Genomic DNA, 22037 nt, shown 5'->3' with positions numbered 1-22037 from the left:
TCCCCAGTGCTAGGAGTAAAGGCATGCACCACCGTGAAAAAAATAAATTTAAAAAAAAAAATCAGTAAGTGACATCAGGTCCCTCATGAAATAACCTTTTTGAATTGAAGACAGTAATTTCACATGTGTTTCTAGACTACACAGGGAAGCAGGGTGATGGCCCCTGGAGAGTGGGAGACAGGGAAGGCTTGGCTGGGGAGAGGTCTGTTTCTCAATAGTGCTCCCCTAAAATCCCCTGAAATGGCCATCCAATGAGGGTCTTGAGTGGACCCTCAAACCCAGTGTGCATCGTGCCTCAAGGCACTGTTAACTGTGCATCCGCTCTGACAGTGCAGGGTGTGAAGTCTCAGCCTCTGCATACTGCTGCACATAAGTTAACTGTGTCATAAAGGGCTCCATGGGGTTACTTTGGCATCTGTGACCATGTCTCACATTGCTACCTGCCACCTCTCTGACTCTGTCTTCTAATTGTCTGTAGGGAAAGGCATCGCGCGGCCCTGGAAGCCTGTGTACTATCGAGCAAAGAAGATGTTTGATGTGAATAATTACAAAGGCAGGTAAGAAAGTCTCACTGCTTGGGCCAGAATTGGTCCTGATATCAAGAAACAAAACAGCCATGGTGAGAGGTGAAAATCACGAAGATCTCTGCATTGAAACTTAGCCAGAGATTGATTAGATATAGGCCTTTATAGTTCATCTCATTCCTCCTTTAGTAAGCCCTGGGGAATGGTCTGTACTCAGTGTACTCTTTCTTTTACCTGGTATTCAGCACTGGGCATCTCCTGCCTCTGGCTGTGGCTCCTGCCTGCTCTGCTCTCTGCTGCAGAGTTATCTCCAAGTGCTGAAGCCTTTCGCTCACCACAGCGTCCTCTTCTGCCTTGGCACATTCAGTTGGGTTTTCTGTAAATGTTTGAAGATGCAGGTTAGATCACACAGTGCAGTTCTGTGGTGCATGCAGAATGCTTGACATGGTTCACACTCTCTTTTCTCCTTCTCAAATAAAGTTTCTAGCTTTCAATTGTGTCCAACATTCTAAATTACTTTTGAATTACATTTTAATTTTGTTTTGTGTGCGTGCTTTTTAAGTGAGTGAGGAATGGAACTGAGTGGCAGTCATTCTGACGTGGCAGACATCGTACCTGCTGGGTCAGCCCTCCTACTCCCTCTCTTCCACTCCCATTGCCCACTGGAGCTTATACTCTAGTATTAAAAGTTAGATTTTAATCTACAAAATGTATTTGGTATGTATGTGTGCACACCACATACATGCAGAATCCTCGAAGGTCAGAGGAGGTGTCCGGTTACCTAGCACTGGGGTTTCATACTGCCTTGAGCCACCATGTGGGTGCTGGGGTCTGAACCTGGGATTTCTGCAAAAGCAGTAAGTGTAGCCAGGCGTGATGGTACATGTCTTTAATCCCAGCACTTGGGAAGCAGAGGCAGGGGCAGGAGAGGAGAAGCAGTTCGAGGTCATCCTGGTCTACATAGCAAGTTCTAGGACAACCAGAGCTACATAGAGAGACCTTGTCTCAAAAAACAAGAATAGTAAGTACTCTTAGCCACGGAGCTATCTGTCCAGCCTTTACCCACAGTTCTTGTCCTTTTACTATGGAGACATCTGTGTCTGTGTTCCTCACAGTCCCTGTTTGTGGTGCATTTCCTGCAGACACTGGAACACTATTGTGCTAGAGAAGTTCCAGGTCAAAGGTTGTCACCATTCCACCAGACCTTTGTCTGGCCACAGTAATGACAGACACTGATCTCCCCACCCCCCCCCCCCCCCCCCCCCCCCCCCCCGCACCCGGGTTAAGATTTAGAAACCTGCTGGGCACAATGGCACACACCTTTAACCCCAGCACTCCGGAGACAGAGGGGAATGGATCTCTGTGAGTTCAAGGCCAGCCTGGTCTACAACGTGAAAGCCAAGAAATTCTGTCTCAAAACAAAACAAACAAGACCAAAAAAGATTTAAAAATCTAAGGTTATAAAAATTGCTATTTCTTTGCTTAAGTATTTATGGTGTTTAACCTCAAAATTTATAATAGCTTATACTGCTTAGATGTTTAATGGGATGAATGTAGGTGCATATTTATTTTAAGCCCAGAGAGAACAATCTGACAAGGCCCCTTCCTCATGGGCCTTGCCTCCCAGCTGTGCCATCTCCTGGAGGGCTACCAGCCACATGGAATTAGCCATATTGCCATATATGGTGAGAGCAGATGTTGTGCTGGGTTAGACTAGAAGTCGTGAATGCCCTCGACACTGACTCCTAGAAGTGTTGTGTCATGCACTTAGGTGGATCATGGGCCTTGTGCTTGCCATACGTGTTGAATCAGGGAGTCACATGCCCAGCTGAAAGGAAGCTTGTACTCATGTCAATCTTAATAATACTAAGTGAAATTAATTCTTTTTTGTGGGGGAGTGAAATGTGGCTGAGTAGCTTCCATGATGTTTTGGTTGACAGCAGTCAGCACTGGTCTAGAGGAAGTAGTGTGATCCAGGGGTCTAGAGATGCTAACAACAGGCCTAGAGAGTGCAGGAAAAGATGCTCAGAGTGGGACTCAGCCAGCTGGCCAGTGCAGCTCCCTGTAGGGTCCCATCCATGGGGCTGGCCAGTGGGTGGAGAGAGCCGTGTCCAAGCCAGCACAGAGACTGTGGGGTAAGAAAAGGTTCAGCTGGTTGTCTCTTGCCACTGAGAGATTAATCCAAGCCTCTGGCCCAGCTGTGACTAAGGGCATGACCATCGAATGTTATGACAGGCAGTGAGGGGCCCCAGCCTTTGGTATTAGGGGCATGGCTTCCTGTCTGTGCTGCCTGCCACTTTTCCAGAGTAGCGCCATGAGGTACCCTCTCTTCTGTCAGGTACAATGAAGAAGATACTAAGAAGCTGAAGGCGTACCATTCCCTCCATGGAAACGACTGGAAAAAGATCGGGGCAATGGTGGCCCGAAGCAGTCTCTCTGTTGCTCTGAAGTACTCTCAGATTGGTGGTCGTAAGTGGCCTGTCTCGCTACAAAATAAGCCGATGACTGAGCCAGTGTGCAGAGGTCTCTGTGGGCCCATTCTTAGTATATGCTCTCTGTAGTTCATTTGACTTCTTTGTGTGCAGTGAATAGCTCTTACTCCCTGGACCTACTGACTGTGCCTCAGTTCCATGCCCAGTAGCATTAATCCATTTGCTTATGCTGATACTCCAGAGGCTGTCCAGGAAGGAGCCTCTGGGAGGGAGATTTTGCTCCAGAATGTTGGAGCTTAAACCAGGTAGAGTGGTGCATCCCTTTAATCCTAGTACTTAAGAGACAGAGGCAGGCTGATCTCTATAAGTTTGAGGCCAGCCTGGTCTACAGAGCGAGATCCAGGACAGTTGGGGCTACATGGAGAAACTGTCTCAAAAAGACAAAATAAAATAACTTGTCAACTATTTTAGGTTGGTTTGATTGAGCTGTTGTCCATTGTTTTCTGGAAAGGGCCTAATTTATCATCATCTCATCATCTCCTATTTATCTATCTTATCTATCGTGTGTGTGTGCGTGTGTGCGTGTGTGCGTGTGCGTGTGTGTGTGTGTGTGTGTGCGTGTGCGCGCACGTGTGCGTGTGTGCGCGTGTGTGTGTGTGCGTGCGTGCGTGTGTGCGTGTGCGTGTGTGTGTGCGTGTGTGTGTGTGTGTGTGTGTGTGTGTGTGTGTGTGTGTGTGTGTGTGTGGTTTTTTGAGACAGGGTTTCTCGATGTGTAACAACCCTAGCTATTGTAGAACTAGCTCTGTAGACCAGGCTGGCCTCAAACTCACAGAGATCCTCCTAACCCAGCTATCATCTGCTTTTCAGTGTGCTTAAAAGCAAATAGATGAGCAACTACGAGGCCTTTTTTTAATTTTTTGACCACAGATAGAAACCATGGTGCTTGGAGTAAGACGGAAACCCAGAGACTAATCAAGGCTGTGGAGGATGTGATCCTAAAGAAAATGTCTCCCCAGGAGTTAAGAGAACTGGACTCTAGACTCCAGGAAGATCCTGAGGGTCGCCTGTCAATCGTCCGGGAGAAACTGTACAAAGGCATATCCTGGGTGGAAGTAGAGGCTAGAGTGGAGACCAGGAACTGGATGCAGTGCAAAAGTAAGTGGTAAGTGTGAGGCTTCCCGTGTGTTTCCATAGGTTTCTCATTTGTCTGGCCTGGGGGAGAGGTGAGCTCACACACTGGCTGTGTCTAACACACAGTGTCATGAGTGCTCCGGCCCTGCTGCCCCGGCTTCTGCCAGCACCTGCGTGTGTCTCGATTGACAGCGTGCAGGAGTGGAGCAGCTTCTGTGCAGGGTTATTTCTTCCTTACACAGAACTTAAAGACAGGCTCTGGGTGGTGTGCACCTGTGAATCCAGTACTCAGGAGGTTGAGGCAGGAGGATCCTCATGTTTGGGGCCAGCCTGAGTAGGATGGACTTTGACTCTTAACTATATCTTTCTGTCTTTATTAGGCAGGAAGAACATTTTTTTTTATTTAAATTAAAACAGCTTTAAGGAAGTACTCTCCATACCCCATATTGTACCGTGTAACCCTGGAAGTTACGTGTCTGCAACACTGAAACAAATGATAGAGATGAGTGCCCGGGGATGTCACCTGTGGTAGTGTAGCTTGGCCTTGCTTGCTGAGTTCCAGGCCAGCGGCTGCTCTGGGCTCCTCTGCAGCGCCATCGTCACTGTCATGCTCTCACTTAGGTTCCTGATGACCACAGTTTGTTTCCCTGGCCTGCATGTCCTCTGCCTGTCCTCGCCTCCCCAAGCCCTGGAGCAGTGATTCCTCCTGGGCTGGACCCACGCTATGTCCAAGGCACGAGGGGACCCTCCCCTTCCACATGAGGAAGATCCACAGGAGTGCTTTACAAAAAGTAGACCCCTGCTTCCCAGAGAAACCCTGTCTCAAAACAAAAAAGTAGACTCTTGCTACCCAGAGGAGAAAAAAGAAATTTAAAAAAAAAAAAAAAAAAAAAAAAGATTTTAACAAATGAGTCAACCGTAAAAAAAAAAAAAAGAGTATAGACTCCTGAATTACACTGGTCTTTCAATACCATTCAACTTGGGATATTTGGGTGCTTTGTTTTGGTTTTGTTGTAGGATTTAGACCTAGCACCAAACACATGCTACGTAAGCGCTCCACCACTGAGCTAAGTTCCCCAACCCAGTGTCTGTTTAAGAGATATCTCTGCTCGGGAAAAGAAACTCCAGAGCACAGGTAGATAATGTTGGGAGTGTATAGCGTATGGAGGAGGTGGTACCCTTTCTACTCTTACATTTTAGGGTACAGAGGAGAGTAGGTTTTGAGCCTCAGCTGAAGTGTGCTATATCAGTGTTGGAAGGGGGTGATTGAGGGCTGTGCTGCTTCATATGGATAAGAGGTATTTAATGTGAATAGAAAAATAGCCTCAACCTCTGGGCAAGTTGTAACTTGAAATGAAATCAAACAGTGTTTCATCTATAACTAGTGCTTGGAAAGAACAGTGTGGATTAGCTATGTGTGTGTTATACTTGGCAGTACAAGCTTGTCATCCCAGAGGCTGAAGGCAGGGATTTAAAAGTTCAAAGCCAGCCAGCTATGTAGCAGGACACTGTTTGAAAAACCGAAAGAAAAGGATGGGAGGGGGGAACAAGGGAAGCGAGGGAAAGCATGCACATGGAAGAAGTGATCTGTCAGGCTGCTGCTGCTGCTGCTGAATCGTGCCCTTTGAGAGCAGTCGTGTTTTGTGTTCTCACTGCCAATGCTCTCACTGGTACACAGGCTGCCCTTCCTCCAACCACTAGCTGCAGGCACCTGGAGTCAGCACATCAGCTCTAAGTTTGGCATTAGGTGTTCAGAGGCTATCTATGATGGGAACAAGAAAGCTGCCTGTTTGGTCTTTGTATTTTACATGTTTGGGTGTTTGGCCTACATATATGTCTGTACCACATGCATGCTTGGTACCCTCTGAGGTCAGAAGAGGGTGTTGTATCTGCTGAAACTAAAGTTCGGAAGAGTTGTGAGCCACCATGTGGGTGCTGGAAATTGAGCCCAGGTCTGGAAGAGCAGCCAGTGTTCTTAACTGCTGAGCCATCTATAGCCCCACTGTCCAGTCCCAATAGCCACCTACTTATAAACAACCACAAAGAGCATTTGCAGCTGGGCAGTGGTGGTGCAGGCCTTTAATCCCAGCATTCATGAGGCAGAGGCAGGCAGAGCTCTGTGAGTTCAAGGCCAGTCTGGGCTACAGAGTGAGTTCCAGGACAAACAACCAGGACTGTTATACAGAGAAACCCTGTCTCAAGAAGAAGAAGGAAAAAAAAGGCATTTGAATAGTATACTTCAGCACCTGTAAATAGGCTTATTCCTTTTCTTTCAAAAATTTCCTTTATGGGACTCAGGAGATGGCCCAGTGGGCAAAGCATTAGAACCCGAGTTCAGGTCCCCTGTGTCAAACAATAAGGTAAGAGCAGTAGCGGAGCACAGCCAATGGTAACGTCTGGCCTCCACATATGTGGCACACACTCAACAAAATTTCCCAGAGCGGGGGTTGGGGATTTAGCTCAGTGGTAAAGGCCCTGGGTTTGGTCCTCAGCTCTGGCAAAAAAAAAAAAAAAAAAATTCCCAGAGCAGATTAATCAAACCATGGTCATCTCCTAGATTGCTACCTAATGGATACTCTTAGCAATTCCAAATATAGGCTTAAGTCTTCACAAAGAAAGTCATCTACTCTATGGGAAGAATAAGCTCCAGGGTGTATGTTGGCTCTGTTACTAGCAGACAGTACAGCCACAGCAGGCCTGCTGACTCCACAGACCAGGTCTGTCTGCACTAATGTGAGCTCCCAATATCCCTCCTGGTGCACAGGCTTATAGCACAGGTGCCCTCTTCAGGTCCCTGCCGTAAAAGCTTCACTTCCTGCAACACCAGCAGTCTGCAATGTTCTGATTAATCCACGATTAATTGTGGGTCAATTAAATAATCTAAAACAGTCTTATTTCCATTAATATGATATCACAAAGTAGAGCCAGTGAGTCAGCTGAGGAACTGAAGAGGAAACATGAAGGTGATGAGGGCTCATGGTCCAGCTCTGCCTGTATAGCGGACACTTGATGTGGACTCTGTTGTGCACAGTTAAGCCAGCGTGCTGCTGCCTCAAGAAAACAGTATTCATAAGATACTGCGCTTCTCTATTGAAGCATTTCTACTTTTATAGAACGGTGAACGTTTACATAGATGGTTTCTAGAACGTACCACTTTTATAGAAGGGTTTTTCATCAACCTGTATATATAAAACCAAAAATTGTCATTTATCAATTTGAAAAAAATTTCCCCTACACAGATTTTATATCACAAAATAGACCCTCATCCCCATTATCCACATTAAACAGTCATGACCCCCTGTCCATTTATTTATTTCTGCCCAGTGAATGAGAGTACTTTATGTGCTGAAATGTGGTGACTCCCCTGCAGGCTTTACAGCAGGCAGGGAAAAAACGGTCCACAAGGAGACAAGAAAGAAAAAGAAACTCGGCTCAGCTCAATTTTAATGTAACCGGCACTTCTAGAGTCTGGCCCAGATCATTTTACTTTAGCCAAGTACAGCCCAGTTTTGGAAAAAGTATTGAGGTAACAATTAATTCAGTCCCAAGGGTACAACAAATTCACGACATGTTTACATTGAGATTCCTTACAAAGTACATCTGGCTCCTTTTACAAGAATGGATACTGTTGACTCAGAGATAGTGCCCAAGATTTAGGGTTTAGGGAGTGCCGGTGAGTGTCGGGATTGGCCTGGTCCTAAGATAACACAGAAGTCACGTAGGCTGTTATAAAGCACAAGTGACCTCACTCCTAAGAGTGGGTTTTATGGTCTTAAAGCAATGCTCAAGATTTAGGGCATAAGTCTGGGATAAGTAAAAACATAAATTCTGGAAGATAGGGGCAGAGCCTGTCTCAACAGACAGCAAAGGGTCACCAGGTTATAAAATGACATCATTCCTAGCATTCCAGGAAAGGCAGCTGAAGGGGTGAGCTGTGTGTTTACCTTCCCTTGCTTCTCCAGTGCTTCTCTGTGCACAAGGCTTTTTGCTCTCTACACTAAAAATGTAGGAAATATGTACTACTTTTTAGACTAAAAGTCAACTCCATTCTTCCTCTTCCTAACAGGACAGAGATTCTCACCAAAAGGATGACCCATGGTGGGTTCGTGTATCGTGGGGTCAAAGCTCTGCAGGCCAAAATCACCCTTATTAAAAGGTACCAAACTAGGGATGGGTGCTGTATAAACCACTAATTGTTAATCCAAAGACAGTGCTGTTGCTTAGACCCACCTTCCATGTGTGGTACAGTGGCTGTGTGGCCTGCCTTTCTGAGTCTCTGTTGTGAATGAGGGTGATAAAGAAAAGTTACCTATTTCCCAGTGTTCTTGGAAGTGTGGGGGACAATACGTGGTAGCCATACTGTGTACTCAGTTAAGATCGTGAGTTTAGTCACAGAGCTGTCCCTATGGGTGTGCTGTTCCCGGCCACTGGGATTGGTGATGGGAAAGTCAGACAGCCCCCTACACCGCAGTGACACTGTTGGTGCAGCTGTTGATTGGTTTTGTCCTGAGGCCCTCGTCTGTGCAGAGTCCTCCCCACGGTATCCCAAGGGAAGTGGAGGCCTGAGGATCTCTGTGACACCTATGAGTCTGGCAGATGTAGGCTTATGTTGGAGTAGCAGCAAGAGCAGCAGAGGCCGTGGTTGTGACCATCCTGTCCAACTTCTTTGTCCCCAGCACTCTGCCATGTTTCCTGTGTTACACTGGCTGGCTAAGAGACAGGTTAGCAGATCTGAGGAGACATCTCGGGTCCGGCAGGACCGGGCTTCTGGGTCTCACCACTTGGTAGTCATGACAAATTGCGTCAGTGAGTCAGTGGCCTGGTCCCTAAGCTCCATTCACTTGTCTGTAAAATGGGGCTGACACCGCACCCGTACCGTGGCACCCGTACCGTGGTGCTGAGGGTTACCTTGCATGAGTAGTGCACTTGTGGTGCTAACAGTGTCTTGAGTAGTAGGCTTGAGTACAGTGTACTGTTCCTGAGTGGCTGTGTTGAATGGAAAGATGCTTTTCAGCTCATCTCCATAGCCTACTCTCTGACCTTGGAATAACCTTGGCCTGGGGGACTGGAATAAGATGGAAGCCCTTGGCCTTTCAGCTCTTGGTAGTCTGTGAGTCTATGGAGGTGGATTTTACTTGAGATTTTTATTTTTTCTTACAGGTTGTATGAACTAAATGTGAATGATGCTAATGAAATAGATTGGGAAGATCTTGCTAGTGCCATAGGGTAAGACTGGTTACTGAACAGTAAGCTAATTCAATGATAGAAAGCTTTTAAAATAATTTTTCTTTATTGTGTGTGCATGTGTATGAGTGTGTGTGTGTGTGTGTGTGTGTGTGTGTGTGTGTGTGTGTGTGGTGCACACATGGTGATCTAAAGACTCATAAGACATAGTTCTCTCCTTTCACCACGTGGGTTGTGGAGACCAGCCTCAGATTATCAGGCTTTGTGGCAGGCACCAAGAGATGGCTTTAATACTTGACTGCCTGTCACATTTTTGAAGGCCTAAAATTCATGTTATGTGTGGACTCATGTATGAGTGCAGAGAGGTGGGTGGACAGATAGCTCAGTCATGAAGTGCTTGCCACTGCAGCACAAGGATCTGAGGCCAGCCTCACCGCATGTCACAGCTGGAAACGGTGTTGGCACCTGTAACCCCAGTGTTGGGAGGGTGGCTTCCCGAGCCCCAGGCTGTCTCAGAAGCTAAGATGGACAGTGACAGAGGAATGCATGAGACTTCGACCTCCAGCCTCCTCCACACAGCACCAGCTCCTGCTGGATCATTTCTGGGCCTGCGCTTCACACTGCTTTACTTCTGCTGTGTTCTGGGGCAGGATCTGCTGTGTAGCCAGATTGGCCTCAAACTCACCATCTTCCTGCCTTCAATTCCAAGAACTGGAGAGCTTTTGAGGGCTAGCAGTGCCACATCCAGAAGCAGTAGAATAGGGGGCCTGGTTGTCCAGTTTTACACATTCCCTGGTAATTCTCACCTGAGCCACTGAGGGGAGTCGGAACAGGAACTGATGCAGAGTGCAGGAACATTGCTTGCTTCCCATGCTTTCTCAGCCTGCTTTCTTGTAGCACCCAGAGCCATCAGCCCGGGGGTGGTGCCACCCACGGTGGGCCAGGTTCTCCCACATTCAAGAAACTAACTGCTCCACAGGCTTGCACACAGGCCAATCTGGAGGGGATATTTCTCAATGGGGGTTGTCTCTCCCTAAATGTTTCTGGTTCTTGTCAAGTTGACAGAAACTAGCCAGCACTGTTTGGCTTTGTTTTATTTATTTATTTTTTAAAACCAATTTTGAAGCAAGCTTTAATTAAATACTGGCCAGGTGGATGGGTTCTCATCAGGTCCATACCCAGGTTCCCAGGAAATGCAACTTTGTTTTATTTTTTTAATAGAAAATAGATTACATTGTCCAGAGTAAGGGAGGCATGAAAAGAAGCAGTGAGTAGGCCCCTGCTCACAGGAAGCAACCATCCAGGTCCCTTCCCAGAGCATTCGTGCAAGAGGCCTGCAGGATCTGGACCATGGCCTACCATCAGAGCTCATGTTGGTAGTGCACTTTCTCTCCACCTAAAGGGTCACCAAGGACTGCCTTTCAGAGAGCCACCCTTGACTGTCAGCCCTTTACGGTTGTTCCTCCTTCCTCTCCTTTGCTTGCTGTCCACCCATCCATCCTTCCGTCCATCCATCTATACATCCAACTCTCTCTCTCTCTCTCTCTCTCTCTCTCTCTCTCTCTCTCCCTCCCTCCCTCCCTCCCTCCCTCTCCTGGTCTTACCTTATAGCTCAGGCTGGCCTTGACCTTGAGATGACCTTCCTTCCTCCACCTCTGCTGTTCTTCTGAGTTTGTTTTTCAGCTTCTTGAGAATTCTTCTTTTCTAATAAGCTCTTTTCCTAAGCACTGCTTTACCAATAACGCCTAGTAGTTTTTAACCTTTTATCAGTTTAGACAGATAACAGAACAAATGGACCTCTATATACCCACCACTCTCTTCAGAAACTGGCCGTGTGTGGCCAGCTTAACTAAACTTCTTTGTCCGCCTCCTCTGATTATTGTCTTTTTTTTTTTTTTTTTTTTTTTTTTTTAGTAAATTATATCTGCTATATAGCCTTGGTATCCTTCAGCATTTGAAAAGTCCCTTTGAGTATTTCCATTTGGAAATCAGTAATTCTGTTTCTAGAAGTATATTCTATAGAATCAACCCTCAATGTGTATGGCACTGGTTATATGCAGAATAAGCCCCTGGGTAGTGGGCCCACTGATAGGAGCTGGGCTGAGGTGCAGCTGAGGTGCAGCTGGGCTGGGCTGGTGCTGCCTAACATGCACAAAGCCCTGGGTTCTGTCCTTAGCACCTGGTGAACTCAGGTGTGCTGCACACCTGTAATGCCAGCACTCGGGGAAGACATGAGGCTCGGGAGTCGGCCTTGACTATCTAGTGCGTTCCAGGCCTGTGTGGGATACATGAAACCCTGTCACAGAAAGAGAACTGATGACATTTGCACTGACTTTTTCCCACCTTTCCTTTCTAAAGGGATGTCCCTCCACCTTTTGTTCAGGCAAAGTTTTATAAGCTGAAAGCTGCCTGTGTTCCTTTTTGGCAGAAAAAGACTTTTCCAGGTCAGTATTACAAATCCTTGTCTAGTTGAGAGTATGGTGGTATCCGGGAGTGGTGATCCTAGCACTCGGGAAGCAGAGGCAAGGGAATCCCTGTGAGTTAGAGGCCAGCCTCTGCTACACAGCAGGGTTACACGGGCCACATGAGACCCTGTCTCAAACAGAAAAGGTAGGTTCCTGAGTCTCCTCCCTTCCCTTCAGGCTGAGTTGAGGAGCTCTGACCAGCTCACAGGGCGGTGTGTGCTCTGCCACCTCTCAGTAGTATTGTGCCTGGAGCCGCAGGGCAGGGACACTGTCCTGAAGAGTATTCTAAAACACTGCCCTAAACTCAAGTCCAAGTGGATCAAAGACCTCAACATAAATCCAGTTACACTAAACTTAATAGAAGAGAAAGTAGGAAGTACTCTTGAACGCATTGGCACCAGAGATCACTTCCTAAATATAACACCAGCAGCACAGACACTGAGCACAATTAATAAATGGGACCTCTTGAAACTGAGAAGCGTTTGCAGGGCAAAGACACAGTCAATAAGACAAAAAGACAGCCCATAGAATGGGAAAAGATCTTCACCAACCCCACATCTGACAGAGGACTGATCTCCACAGTATATAAAGAACTCAAGAAACTAGACATCAAAATACTGAACAATCCAAGTAAAAAAAGGGCTACAGAGCTAAACAGCAAATTCACAAAAGAAGAATCATAAATGGCTGAAAGACATTTAAAGAAATGCTCAACATCCTAATCATCAGAGAAATGCAAATCAAAATGACTCTGAGATACCACCTTACACCTGTCAGAATGGCTATGATCAGAAACACTAATGACAGTCAATGCTGGAAAGGATGCGGAGCAAAGGGAACACTCCTCCACTGTTGGTGGGAATGCAAACTTGTACAACCACTGTGGAAGTCAGTATGGCGGTTTCTCAGAAAATTGGGAATCGAACTACCTCAAGACCCAGCCATACCACTCTTGGGCATATACCCAAGGAATGCTCAACCATACCACAAAGATACATGCTCAACCAAGTTCATAGCAGCATTATTTGTAATAGCCAGAACCTGGAAACAATCTAGATGCCCATCAACTGAAGAATGGATTAAAACACTGCCCTGCATTCTGCAGACATGACTGCCCAGCGCACCTCCTTGTTGAGTCCGTGACTTCAGCCACTTTCTTAATGCCTTCAGTCTGTTTCCTCATCAGAAAGACGATGAGAGGGAGTTGGGGGATTGTCTCAGTAAGATGTCTGCTGTGCAGCCGTTTGTGCACCTGGGTTTGGACACCAGCAAGCACAGATGAAGCTGGGCAGTGGCAGTGCACACCTAGAGTCCCAGTTCTGGAGACCCAGAGACAGGAGGATCCCTAGAGCTCCCTGGCCAGCCACTCTAGCCAAAGCTACAGGTTCAGTGAGACCCTGTATCAAGAAATGAGGTAGAGGGCTTGGGGATTCAGCCCAGTGGTAGAGCGCTATGAAAAAAAATAAAAATAAAAAAAAGAAATGAGGTAGAGAGAATTGAGGAAGCGCTTGACATCAACCTCTGGCCACTACACATATGTGTCCTTGTGTGTATATCTGTATACATGTACTCACAGTGACACGTACACATGTGTACACCAGAGAGAAGTGCCCTGTGCCAAAAAAATCAATAAGGATAGAATAATGTCTGCCTCATAGGATTATTTCAAAGCTTCATAAGAGACTGTGTCTAAATTGGATCTTAAGCCAGGTGGTGGTGGTGCACGCCTTTAATCCCAGCACTCAGGAGGCAGAGACAGGCGGATCTCTGTGAGTTCGAGGCCAGCCTGGGCTACAGAGTGAGTTCCAGGACAGGCTCCAAAGCTACACAGAGAAACCCTGTCTCGAAAAACCAAAAAGTAAAAAACTAATAATAATAAATTGGATCTTACATGTGGTAATGGGTATTGTTAAGGTCCTATGTCCTTTAACCTTAACTGGAGCCTTGTACAAATAATTCCAAAATGCCTTCTTCTGCAGAGATCATTGACTACTTATATGAGACCAGTTTGCCTTTGCTGAAGGAAAAGTTAGACAAGAAGATGGCGAAGAACAGCAGCCAGACCCAGACGCCCTCAGCTCCCAAACAAGACTTCCTATTCAAAGACATCTTCTATTGTGAGGATAACAGCGACGGGGAGGGCCCAGAGGAGCCCGGGTAAGCGCAGCTCTCGTCCCGTTCCTTTAGTCTGCTGATGTATGCAGTCCGTGCCCCATTGGTGCTGTTACTCTGCGCCTGTGGAGGCTGCGCATTGTGGCTAACGTGACAGAAAAGTCATTTGCCTCATAGCCAGGAAGCAAAAGAGAACAAAGGGGATCCCACAGTCACTTTCAAGGATCACCCCATTCCCTAAAGAACTCCCAGGAGGAACCGCCGTCTCTCACTGACACTGCCCTAGGGACCTTGCCTTTAATATGTAAGCCTTGGGGTTAGGGTGGGGTCCAGATCTGACCAGGCAGGAAGATCTTCAGTCCTGATGTCTGTTAAAAATGGTGTGAGCCAGGTGTGGTGGCGCACACCTTTAATTCCAGCATTCAGGAGGCAAAGACAGATGGATCTCTGAGTTTGAGGACAGCCAAGGGTACACAGAGAAATCCTGGGCATGGGGGCAAAAATGGTATGATGGATAGATGCGCATTAAAACACATTGGGGAGGGGCTGGAGAGAAGAGATGGCTTAGCAGTTAAAAGTACTGGCTGCTCTTCCAGAGAACTGGTGTTCAATTCCCGGCACCCACGTGGCAGCTCACAACTGTCTGTAACTCCTGTTCCAGGGGATCCGACACCCTCACATACAAGCAGACATTCATGTAGAAAAAAACACCAATGTACATAAAATAAAAAAATAAATAAATCACTTTAAAAACATGCTGGGCGGTGGTGGCGCATGCCTTTAATCCCAGCACTCAGGAGGCAGAGCCAGGTGGATCTCTGTGAGTTCGAGGCTAGCCTGGTCTACAGAGTGAGATCTAGGACAGCCTCCAAAGCTACATAGAGAAACTCTGTCTCAGAAAGAAAAAAAAAACAAAAGAACACATTGGGAAGAAGACTTGGCCAGTGGAGTGCTTACTCACAAGTTCACAAGTATGAGAACCTGTGTTGGATCCCCAGCACTCACATAAAAAGCTGAGCCCAGGCAATGGTGGCATATGCCTGTCACCTACACTTGGACTATGGGAACAGGAGGACCTCAGGGAGTAGGTGGCCAGCTTAGTCTAGTCAGCAAGTCACGGGGCCCAGTGAGAGAGCGAGCATACCTGAAGAAATGAGGTGGACAGCACAGCTGAGGACTAACACCAGGGATCGCTCTCTGACCTCCATATGACATACATGTGTGAACGAACACCCATGCACACATGCACATCTTTAAAGGTGCTGGTATTCGGGGTTAGGGATTTTGCTCAGTGGTAGAGTGCTTGTCTAGTAAGTACAAGGTCCTGGGTTCGATCCTCAGCTTGGGGAAGAGGGAGGAAAAAAAGAAGTGCTGGTATTCACATTAAAGTGGGGGCTGCACAGAGGTCCTTGTACTCACAGAGAAGCAAGCGCTAAGAGATCTGGGAATGTTAATCACACGGGGCTGTCTCCTCAGTGGAGGAGATAAAACCACATACCCACATTCCATCCAGAAAGCTGAGAGTGGATTTTTAAAAATGTATTTATTATGTGTACAGTGTTCTGCCTGCAGGTATGCCTGAAGAGAGCTTCAGATCCCATTACAGATGGTTGTGAGTCACCATGTGGCTGCTGGGAATTGAACTCAGGACCTCTGGAAGAGCAGTCAGTGCTCTTAACCTCTGAGCCATCTCTCTAGCCTAAGAATGGATTTTGGGGGTTAGGGATTTAGCTCAGTGGTAGAGCGCTCAAGCACTCAGCCCTGGGTTTGATCCTCAGCTCCACAAAAAAAAAAAAAAAAAAAAAGAGTGGATTTTGTTAATGACCTGGTGACCTTTTTGCTGTCTGTGGAGGCAGACCTCATTCTCCCAGACTCTTCCCTCCCTAGACCCTTACCCATCCTTAGGGAGATGTCACATGTTCTCTGTGGCCTGCTGACCTCAATGCTATGGGTCAGAGACAATACTAGATTCTAGGACTTTCAGACATGGAACCCACCCTCATGGTCACATGTACTCTGTAGAAGAGTCTCTGTGTTGTCACACCTTAAGCTTTGTTGTGCACATGGAATTGAACTGACTGTTGCCTGGAAACCTTTTCCCAAATTGTACTGTGTTTTAAATATACTGACATTGAACTGCCTGGCATTAGACTCCCCGAAGTCTGGTTAAGGTTGACGAAGTCAGTCTGCTCTGGGTTTCACTTCCCCATGTGCCACCTGCAGGGACCCGCTCCTGTGTGACTGTGAGAAGTGTGACTAATTGAATCCCTCTGTACCGTTGTCTTGGAACAGGTCCACCGCTGCTCCCATTGAACCAGAGTAGCCCCTGGCCCTGCAGTTGCAGAGAATGCTCTGTGCCCAGAAAAATGAGCAAGCTGTCCTTTGCTGATGGTGTCACTCTGCTGTCTTCCAGTGCCCCTGGTGTGCAGTGACTGGATCTCCTCTTCGCAGACTGGTCGCTGTCCCCTTGGACCTCTTGCTGTGCATCCCTCTTCTGGACTGCTGGTGGCCCTATCTGCTGGCACACCTGTGTTCTCTGTAGAAGCTCAGCTGTCAGTCTTAGAAGAGTCTGTCCAGCTGGGCACAACTCCACTCTCCCTCTCAGGACAAGGTGAAAGGGGGCTCTTCTATCAATCAGGAAAGCAAAACCAGCATAGGCATTTCAGAGAGAACTTTCTACAGGGGTTTAGGTAACAAAAAGTGTTCAAGATCTGTGCATGGTGGTGCACACTGCGCTGTGGAGACAGGCAGGGGGGTCACAAGATTGAGGCTGCCCTGGGTCACATAGTGAGACCTGGTCTCAAGCATATACACACAGGATGTTAAATGGGATGCCAATGCCAACAGGGGGCATGCATTGCCCAGAGAGCAGGCAGGCACTGCAGAGACGTGTGTAGCCCCGCAGACCACCCCAGTTTCCCTGTGTTCCCACCAGCTGCTCCCATACCTCAGGCTGTCTGCTGCTGCTTTCCTGCAGTGGCCTGTGTCCCTTCAACAGCACATCTCTCTGCAGAGACATGTGTCTATGTGTGACCTTAGCAGAACTCTGCTGCAAGGGAGTCTAGGACACCAAGTGTTCAGACTTCTGTCCTGTCTATGCTGGGGAGCGCAGAGGAAGGAAAGTGTGGCCAATTATACCCTATACTCTGCTCCCAATGGTGCCTCTCAGCTATCTACTGCCCTCCACAGCTCTCAGATGTCATTTCTATGGCACCATTAGAAGGTGGGCTAGAGCAGCCACAGGCTTCTGCTTGCCACGGTAGCCCAGCACTGCATAGACATGCAGATAACATTGAGTAGTCTGGTGGTGCGCATGCATGTATCCAGCACTCAGGTGCGGGGAGAGGATTGGGAGTTCAATAGCAGGTTCTAGGCCAGCCTGGGCTACAGAAGACCCTGTCTCGAACAAACACACAAACATGATGCTGTCTTAGTACATGCTTCTCTACCTAGTCTCCTCTATCCCTCAGACCTTCGAATCTCAGAGCTGACAGGACTAACTTATTCCTATAGAAATAATAGTATTAATGTATAAACCAATGCTGTTTGTAATAGAGAAGAGAAAAAGATTATTCTTTAAGAACTATGTTAAGTTATGGTATGATCCTAGAATGGAATATCATATGGTAAATTAAAATGATAACAATAGATTTAATTGACATGAAAGTTTATTTTTGTGAAATATTTCAAAGGAATATATATTTTCTTCATTATGTAAACGTAAAAATAAAATTGGTTGTTTATACAGTTGTGTGTGGAATGACCTGAAGACTATGGCACACTGCACAGCTCACACACTAAAGCCCAGAGACTCCTGGCACTCTGAAAGCCTCAGGGCGCTCCCAAAACTAGCTGTAGGACTCGGCCCAGGACCACAGCTCCCACCTGGGGTCTGCAGCTCTTTGCATGAAGGTTATCCCTGCTCCTCGGTCTCCAAGGGTGGGCTTCTGGCCTGGCTTTCTGGCTTTCTTTGGGGGCCTTTTTGCCCAACAGGATGGCCTCACTTCCATAGCTCTGCCTCTGAGGAAGCAGCAGTGGTCTCTTCTGCTCCTGCAGTGGCCCTGGCTGCTGTTCCTCAGGTCCAAATGAGGGTTCATGTTGGACAGAGCTGTCAGCATGGCCAACAAGATAAGATTGGCTCAGCTCTGAAGCTGGGTGTAGCTGAGAAGGCAGTGCCCCAGTAGAGTCGGGCATCAGGAGCAGAATGGGCTGATGGGCTCTGAAGAAGTGATTCACAGAATGGGTAATGGCTGGAACAGTGGTATTGCCCAGGAAGCTTGTGTGCTCTGTAAATGTTTGCTTTTTATAACCTTTTCTTTGCCTTTCTCCAATACTACCAACCCCCCCCCCCCCCCCCCCCCCCCCCCCCCCGCAAAGGAAGCTACATAGATCTTACCGTTACCACCACCCTGCCCCTGCCCCTGCCCTATCCACCCACCAGTCAAGGGGTTTGGGAAAAAATCGGCCAGAGTGTGTGCGTTAGGACAGGGGCAGGTTTGAGCAGACCCTTGTCTGATAGAGAGGACAGAAAGGAAGGGAGTCTCACCCCAAGAGCTGGTTTAGTTGCTCGGTCCATGAAGATTTTTTGACAGCCCCAGTGTCAAAGTGCAGAGGAGGAGATGTCAAGTTCAGAAGTGAAGAGTAAGCTGAAGTGAGCCGTGGTGCAGATCAAGGACCACCCCCAGAAGCCCGAGTAGCACAGGCTCAAAGCCTGCTGGGTCATCTTCCTCACTCTGCCTCTCAGCTTTTGTCCACATAGCTTCCATGAACCTACAGACTGCAGAACCAGGCCAGTGAGCCCGGGACACCTGGATGCCACACCACACGGACACCAGCAGAAGTCGAAGGACTTGGGTATGTGTGGTGCCCACTTAACGTGGAGGGAGACATGTACGCCACATTGTTTATTCCTGAAATACTTCCCAGCCTCTCTTCATTCAACCCTTCAAGTCCCTTTGCCTGCTCCCAGCCTAAACAGCTGTGGGTAACCTGTGGCTGGTCTCCCCTTCCTGTACATGTCCTACATCCTCTCCCAGTGTTCTTCACTGTTGAGAGCCCTTCTGTCTTCCTCCTTCCTATACCCCAAGAGCTGGGTATTCTGGAAGGATCCGTACTGCAGCTGCTGGTTTCACTGCAGTGGTACCAGCAAGTCTCCACCAGATAGAGACATTCCTAAAGGCTCTTGCTATGACTCTGGGGAGCCTGCCTCTGCTTTCACAGTTAGCGTCACTTCATAGACCTAGCCCTTCCACATCATCTGTTGTGCTGAGTGAAGCCATCAGCCACTGACTCCCACTTTCCTCCAGGGACCAAGATGATCTCCACCTAAGCCTAGGCGGATCTCTATACCCAAGTCCTGCAGCCTCACAGTCTCAGATTTTGACCCTATGCTGACATATCTCCTAAATTCTCAGAAAACTGACCATGGTCACACTGTAAACAAGCTCTATTATCAGTTAATGTGCATGCATGCATACACACACACACACACACACACACACACACACACACACACACACAGAGTCAACTCTGCATGGAATCAGCTGGCAGTGTCTACTACCCCTCTCTGGCTACATTCAGTTATGAACTGTGATGTTCTTCGGGTCTCCCTTGGGTCTCCCCACACCTCTGAATAGCACTGTATCCTCATGGTTGGATTTGCCTCTCAACCTCAGTTCATCTGCTTGCTGTCTCCATTCAAGAGTCTCTCCCAACCCCCACCCAGTGCTTCCCATCTATTGTGTATGTGAGTATGCAGCTCACAGGTGGAGGTCAAAAAAAACTTGAAGGGGCTGGATCCCAGAAATCCAATTCAGGTCATCAGGATTGGTGGCAGGCCCCTCTACCCACTGCCGTCTCATGAGCCCTCCTCCACTTTGGATTCTTTTTTTTTTTTGGTTTTTCGAGACAGGGTTTCTCTGTCGCTTTGGAGCCTGGCCTGGACTAGCTCTGTAGCCAGGCTGGCCTCCAACTCACAGAGATCTGCCTGCCTCTGCCTCCCAAGTGCTGGGATTACAGGCATGCGCCACCACCGCCCAGCCATTTTGGATTCTCGAGCCTAACATTGCAGACCTGATGCATACATCCCCTTCATGTCCCATCCCCAAGCTTCCTCATTTTTGCCAGTGATCCGGTTCCTGTCTGGGTCAAAAGCCTGGAAGTCATCTCTGTTTCATTGTCCCCGAGTCCTACCTCAGGCCATCAGTGAGCACATCCCTGGAGCCTACCCCTTTTCTTCCAGCTGTCCTTGTGGCTGCCCTTTTTCTGTGGTGATGATAAAACACTCTGACCAAAAGCAACTTGGAGCCAGCCACCACGGTGCACATCTTTGATCTCATACTCAGAAGGCAGAGGCAGGTGGATCTGAGAAGTCCAGGCCAGCAAGGGCTACATAATGAGACCTTGTCTCAAAGAGGAAAAAAGCAACTCAGGGGAGGGAAGGGTCTCTTTGGATTTCACTTCCAGGTTACAGTCTCTCATTGAAGGAATGCAGGGAAGGAACTCAAAGCAGAAATTGTGGAGCAATGCTGCTTGCTACATCACTCACAAGCCAGTGCTCAGCTAGCTTTCTGATTAGCCAGGACTGGGGGAGTTAGTAATGAAGTGGGCAATCAAGGGAATGGCCAGAGAAAGACAGGTCACATCCCCAAAAGGAGCCAAGCTTCCCACACAGCATCTAGAGTGCCCTTAACAAGGTCCTCAATCAACCAGGGCTGTACTCTAGACAGTGAGGTGGTTTTTCTAGTTCAGGCCAACAATAGCATCCACTTGGGGGCGTTTGGAGTCCTTGTAAGATGGTATCCTGAGAGCAAATGGAACTTGAGTTTGTAAATTTATCACTTTCAAAGCCAATCAAAATGTATATAACAATTGATTTAAATTTGTCATGCCCAAAAGAATGAAAAATTAGTTAACTGTGGTAGCTACTTTTGCTGCCAGGGTCTCCACTGTGCTAGCTGTAGTAACCAATTATGAAATGGCAATCCCAGAAACAGTAGTAGCAGTGGTCGTCACTGTTATAACAGCAACAACAGCAGCAGCAATGTCAAATTCTCTTCTGGAGCATGTGGGTATCCATTGGCATGGACACAACTTCAAGAACACAAACTGCCGAGGCCCATTATTCTTGATCCCAGCATGTCTTAAGCTGGCAGCTCTACAAAAGAACAACTAAGAACCATAAAGGAAAAACAGGCAGCTCACAAGGAGCAGAACTAATGGTCTCCATAAATGGCTACATTCAGACTCACAAATTTTAAGGTATCTTCAAAGGGAGCTAAATGAATTTCAGGAGGCCAAAAAATGTTCAACAGAACCACTCCTGAGAAGTAAGTACTGCTCCAGCTTGAATAGGATTGTGAGAATCAAAATGCTTAGCTGGCATGCCACTGATAATAAATGGAGGTCAGTGATCTTCAGTGTTATCCTTAATCTCCTAGGTGTCTGGGTGACACGTTCTCAAACATACTTGAAAAAGCAGTTATCATACATTACCTTCTGGAGAATCCAACCACATGGCTGCAGTTCCTAGGTTTATGTCAATACTTGCCAAAGCTGGTCATATTGGGTTTTCAGTCCCCGTTGGTACTGGAATGGGAGAGTTTTTCACAAAGGCCCAATAGGTGTCTGCCATGTTGGGCTTCAGCTGCAGCCACAGTGTGCCCTCAGTGCTCAGAAACCCAATGAGGAATTTCGTTGTCCTGAGGAAAGACATAAGCAGAACTCCGGGCCCACACCAACACCAGATTGGTTCCCCTCCAAGTGTCAGTAGAAAGATCCTTCCATCGCTCCAGAGGGTGATTTGCAACAGGAGCCCTCCAGTGCTTATCTGTAGTGGATACTCCAGCAGAATCCACTGATAAAAAATTTTAAATATATAATACAAGGGAAAGAATAGAATGTGGAGAGGAATGATGAGCCCCTAGTTTCCCCTTTTTGCTGTAGCAAAATATGTTTGTTTGTTTGTTTTAAATAGTTCAAATTTTTCTTTTTTTTAGATTAATTAATTAATTTATTTTTCTATTATCAGCTTGATACAGTATAAATTGTCTCCTTAATAGTGTAATGTTTCATTGAGGGTTGCTCAGTAATTGAGTAAAACCAAATCTTACTATAAGCAACAGTCATCCTAGGGTCCTCCATGCCATATATATAGCCTTATGGTTCTGTGGGTTGCAGTCTGATTGTTC

At 47.3% G+C, this 22037-nt stretch overlaps 1 protein-coding gene across 8 annotated transcripts in view; it reads left to right on the top strand.

Moving 5' to 3' along the window:
- Nucleotides 1-17558, top strand: part of Ttf1 (transcription termination factor 1) — a 29548-nt gene extending 11990 nt beyond the window's left edge. For 3 of the 8 annotated variants that reach the window (XM_036184613.1, XM_036184619.1, XM_036184612.1), the window contains 8 exons: nt 479-557; nt 2863-2993; nt 3884-4118; nt 8154-8243; nt 9248-9313; nt 11630-11715; nt 13716-13893; nt 16141-16254. In XM_036184613.1, the coding sequence (XP_036040506.1) occupies nt 479-557; nt 2863-2993; nt 3884-4118; nt 8154-8243; nt 9248-9313; nt 11630-11715; nt 13716-13893; nt 16141-16171 (896 nt within the window). In that variant the 3' untranslated portion in view covers nt 16172-16254. The other 5 variants (XM_036184614.1, XM_036184616.1, XM_036184615.1 and 2 more) reach the window with 5 other exon arrangements.
- Nucleotides 17559-22037: the final 4479 nt, after the last annotated feature.

This window comes from Onychomys torridus, chromosome 4 (assembly GCF_903995425.1).
Source record: "Onychomys torridus chromosome 4, mOncTor1.1, whole genome shotgun sequence".
Lineage (NCBI taxonomy): Eukaryota > Metazoa > Chordata > Mammalia > Rodentia > Cricetidae > Onychomys > Onychomys torridus.
The sequence above is the reverse complement of the archived record's forward strand: the minus strand, read 5'-3'. Positions and strand labels throughout refer to the sequence as shown.